Source organism: Argentina silus (genome assembly GCF_951799395.1).
Source record: "Argentina silus genome assembly, chromosome: 11".
NCBI lineage: Eukaryota > Metazoa > Chordata > Actinopteri > Argentiniformes > Argentinidae > Argentina > Argentina silus.
In genome coordinates this window covers 19,804,105-19,809,104 of record NC_139665.1, presented here as the reverse complement: position 1 = coordinate 19,809,104, position 5,000 = coordinate 19,804,105, and the positions used below count along the sequence as shown (strand labels likewise).

General features: G+C 42.7%; 1 protein-coding gene across 1 annotated transcript in view; it reads right to left on the bottom strand.

The window, feature by feature from the left end:
• The window catches only part of adgrb2 (adhesion G protein-coupled receptor B2), a gene marked incomplete at both ends in the record, with an annotated part of 134,998 nt that overhangs the window by 49,105 nt on the left and 80,893 nt on the right, over positions 1–5,000 (bottom strand). The window contains 1 exon segment of the mRNA XM_083680401.1: positions 1,889–2,015. Within this exon segment, the coding sequence (XP_083536527.1) occupies positions 1,889–2,015 (127 nt within the window).

Sequence of the window (5,000 nt, the reverse complement as noted above, 5' to 3'; positions counted from 1 at the left end):
GTTGTGATCTTGTCATTTTTATTTATTTTTTTAAATCAGCAACAAAGCCATTGAAGAAACAGCCCAGTATGTGAGCCAGCACCTGTCCAGACTGTGTGCAGTAAATAATCTGCTGCTTTACAGCATTCATCATAAACAAGATGCCAATAGACACTTTATGTTCATCTGCCATATGTCGAGGAGACACTCCATGTCTGTCAATGAGTCGGTTCCATGTCGGCCCCCGACTCACAACAACATATGTCTGCAATAACCTATAATACGTAGCGTATTTGTGTTATTCCCTGGAAAAAAGGCCTGGGCCAAGTAGGATTGTGTTCTCACTCGCAAAGAACCACACCACGGATCACTTGGAAGAGGACCAAGACCACCCTCACCGAACTACGGTCTGCTTGTTTGGTGTGTATCCAAGTTCTTGATGGAGTGTCCACACCTGTTCAAATGATCCCGACTTAGCATAAGGTTCCATAAGTCCGCACCAAACGAGGTAGGTGTAGATAAATCTGTATGAGCTGCGGTGCTGAACTAATCTTACAGACTCAAATTCAAATGAAGACATGGCACAGTAGGGTGCACACACAGAAAGTACAAGTTTGTTTTTGCTTAGTCTCTAGATTTATTGAATTGAACATTTTAACACAGGGAGAGAAAAATGGTTTTCAGAGGGTGAAGGGAAAGTGGGGATGATAGAGAGAAAGGTAAAGAGGATGGTGATAGATGGTTAGTATAGGGTAAATAGACAGATCGAGAGGAATGAAATAAGGCTACTAGGACAAGAGTATATAATCAAACCAGCGTACATGGATGTGTTTAGCTGCTAGGTCCTAACACTTTCATTAGTGGAACAGTAGAGTGGGTCAATACAATGATCAGAACAGGCATTATCCGTGACGACTACAACCTCTACTCACGTCACTACAACACCACAAGCCCCACACTATTTATAGACATACAGTGCAGGGCACAAGCTGGAGGCTAAATCACACACACAAATGCTAACACACACAAACACCCATGTATGTTAACATGCATACATATACTAATGCACCACACATCTCAAGACATGCACACAACCTTACATGATTTTCACACACAAGCACATACAGTAGGTAACAGTACGTATGTCCACAGAATGTGAAACGCCTAGGTATCCACACACCTGAATGCAGTCACTCTGAGTCGAGTTGAACCTCCCAACTCTCTACTGTCCGTCTACTTTTATCAGTCCCCCATGTACGGTCCGACTCACTGGACACTAAGCTGTTAGGGGCTAATGAGCTAATGAGCTCCCTCACTGTTGGAACTCTTGTCCCTTGTCAACTAATGAGATGTAGCATGTCTCCTTCTCCCAGCAGTAACTACAGACTGCTATCTGTTGTAACAACACTACAACATAATCTGCATTGAAACACTGAATGCTTGGTTCCAAATTCAGTTCTAGAGGACCCATCGAACCATGGTATTGCTGTCTTCATCTACACAGACTATTAATGTGCAAACGTATTCAGACCACCCGACGTAGGACAGAGAACATGCTCACTAATGCATTTCGACATTATCCACGGAAAATGCGTAAAGCTCTTTAAGATTGCTATCTCTCTAGAGAATAAAAGATTAAAAAAAAAGACATAGACTGTGGTAAATATTCAGTTCAAATATGAATTCAATTCAGAATAGGAAAAAATAAACATGTGTTAACAAAAAGTGGTCACAACCAAAACTGGATCTTGCATCCTGTATCTTGTGCATTCTGTCCTATCAATTGACAATATAAAGCTGATTTGGACAGTCTTCTAATGTATGCTAGCCTGTTAGCTTGTTGGATCAAGCATTAGCTTTTAGCTTGTTAGCACCAGTATCATAGAGTAGAATAGGGAATGTGACTCACCGGGTCTTTAGCTTGCTGCGCTAGCACGGCGTAGGTGGAAATCCTGCTGCACAGGCATTTGGTGTGGACGGCCGCAGACGCGAGTGTTTGGCAGCCCTCTGTGTCCCAGTTTTCAGCACCAGCTTCCCTGGAGGTCAGGGAGACATGGGAGACACACAGTGAGTGAGAGACACACAAACAGATACAGTACACACACACACACACACACACACACACACACACACACACACACACACACAGATGCACAAACGCAAGAGAGTGTGTGTGTGAGAGAGAGAGAGAGAGAGAGAGAGAGAGAGAGAGAGAGAGAGAGAGCAATTGTCTCATTCATCCCTGGGCCGTATTTTGCTGTGAAGACCACTCTAATACCTCTATGGAAACCAAGGCCTTCCTTGTCTCACTCTTTCCTTGAATCTCCATTCTTCCTCTACCCTGTTTTTCAGTACAGTATCTTTTGTATTTGTACATCATCACACTAAGCCATGTTATGGGAATTCTAAGTATCGTTGTATAAATTCTAACACTGAACGAAGATTCCACTAGAGTTAAGAATATGGCAGAGCAATCTTCTTCTTTATTTGTTGCACAGACAAAACATCTGATCGACTTATGAGAGACAGCCAGAGGAGGTCCAAATTTGACTAGTTTCAGTTTTTTTTTCCACCTTTATACAGTTCCTCAGTAGGAGAATTATTCATGGGACACAGCAGTTTCGACACACCAGTCATAGGACACTATAAGCTTCCTATTGGTCAACCCAAGTTATTTAAAGCACAACAACATCATAAATGGTGGACGTGTTCTTCATACCAAGGCTAAGGATGAAAGCACACCGTCCTCGTCTCAGTGGTCACAGAGTTACATTTCTACTGACAAACAAGCTCAGTTCAACAATTTCCATCACAGCCATAAAGTCCATTACATGCCATTCGCTCAATTTACCTTCCTCCCTTTCACTATTAATCATATTATTTCACGTATTGTCATCCTCCAGTCCTTTTTTGTATCTTCCTTTGTTCCAACCCCTCCATCCACTGTGGAGTAGTGTTGTGCCCCTTCTCTGTGGGTAATGACTTTTAAATTCTCGGATGAAAAGTTTGATGTCGAGGCCAATCAATGGGAGCATTCAGACGCTCTAATTGAACTAATTACCAGTCCCCTCGCAGCCACACAGTCCCCACAACACACCCACCATATGCTCTACCCAGGCTGCAACACTCCTACTACAGCTGGAAGAGCCTGGGAGACCATGTATAGCAAGAATATAAACCTTCATTTAACTGTTGTATGTATGTATGTATGTATGTATGTGTGTGTGTGTGTGTGTGTGTGTGTGTGTGTATGTATGTATGTATGCATGTACAGTATGTATGTATGTTTGAATGTATATATCAGGGGAGGCTGGTGGAGGCAGAAATCAGAGGATGGGCTCATTGTAATGCATGGTAGGAAATGAGGAATGGTGTCAAACCTTGCTCTGCATGTATGTATGTATGTATGTATGTATGTATGTATGTATGTATGTATGTATTAATGTGTGTATGTATGACTGTATGTGTGTATGCATGTATGTATGTATGGATGGATGGATGGATGGATGTATGGATGGATGGATGGATGGATGGATGGATGGATGGATGGATGGATGGATGGATGGATGGATGGATGATTGCATGTATGTATGAAGGTATGGATGTATGGTCCTAACACTGGCAGTGCTCCAACTGTGGAATGTTAATCAAGTAAAGCAAGCTGTGATTCAAATCATATTTTCAATATCATGTTAACCAGAGTCATGAACACTATTGCTCATATTGAACCATTCATCCTTACTGAGGGTGCCAGAAGAGCTGTTTCAACTGTTATAATAGACCAGATGTTCAGTCACCTCCTCATCTCCCTGCCATGTAGGGGGTCACCAGTGTGCTCCAAGTCTCCCACTGAAAATAGACACAGTGTTCAATCGCAGTGGGTTTTTAATCTCTCTTTGTGGTTTACATAAAGGTTAACCAGTAAATAATTGCAGCTGTAGCAGTACTGCGTGTACTTTACACCTCCGGCTCAATGTTCCATTAAAACCTCTCACGCTGATAATACCAAGAAGCACCTACAACGACAAGCTGATTGTGGGTGAGAGCAATGTGTGTAATGCTGTGTTTATTAGCACGGGGTCCAACTGTATGAAGGGTTTCCTTCCGCTTCCTTTACGTGACATGAATGCCAATACATCCCTATGTTGATTTGTTTCTAGCCATGATGACCATACCAGCACTGGTACAGGGGCGCAAGGCTTAACTCTATTTCTGAACAAGGTATGGATGCTTTGTAATGCCCAAACCCAAGCCTTCTTAGTGGGAGTGATATCATTGGAACACAGCCCAAACCAAAGACTTCCTGGAAGGGGTGATATAATTGGAACACAGCCCAAAGCCAAGCCTTCTGGGTGGTAGAGTTGGAACGCAGCCCAAAGCCAAACCTTCTTGGTAGGGGTGGTTGAGTCGGAACACACTCAACAGTGAGAGAAGGGTTTGGGGCCACATGGCTTAACTCTGCAGCCTGGACAGACAGATGGACAGTCCACTGTAAAAACTGAGCAGGCATGATTATCATCTGGACGTGGACATATTCCACTAAGATTACACAGCTCCATAGGGACACATACTGTAAACAGGGCCCAGATTCACATGTAAACAGTGATTATCAATGATCATTGTCCCAGACTGTGCAAAGGCAATGAGATTGACTTACTATTATGTAACAAATACAAAAAAAATGCATGCAGACTACTTACACATAACCTCCAATAAAAACATACACAGTAGGGGTGAGGGATAGAGAGGTACCATAGACCCGTTGTCCCAAGACTTTCTATTGACCACCAGAGGGTCATAACTCACTCCAAAAAGTCAAACACAGTTAAGACACCATTCACTTTATACTGCTCTACCCTGTCCTTGCGTAACGCTGTTGTGTTGTGTTGTGTTTGGGCATATATGTAGTACACATGCCTCAATGTACATTTGGTTGCATAACCAAATTCATGTGTATGAAAGCCCCTTTGCACATGGATGTGACTTGTTAGTGAGTCTGTGTGTGATGTGATGAGAGAGAG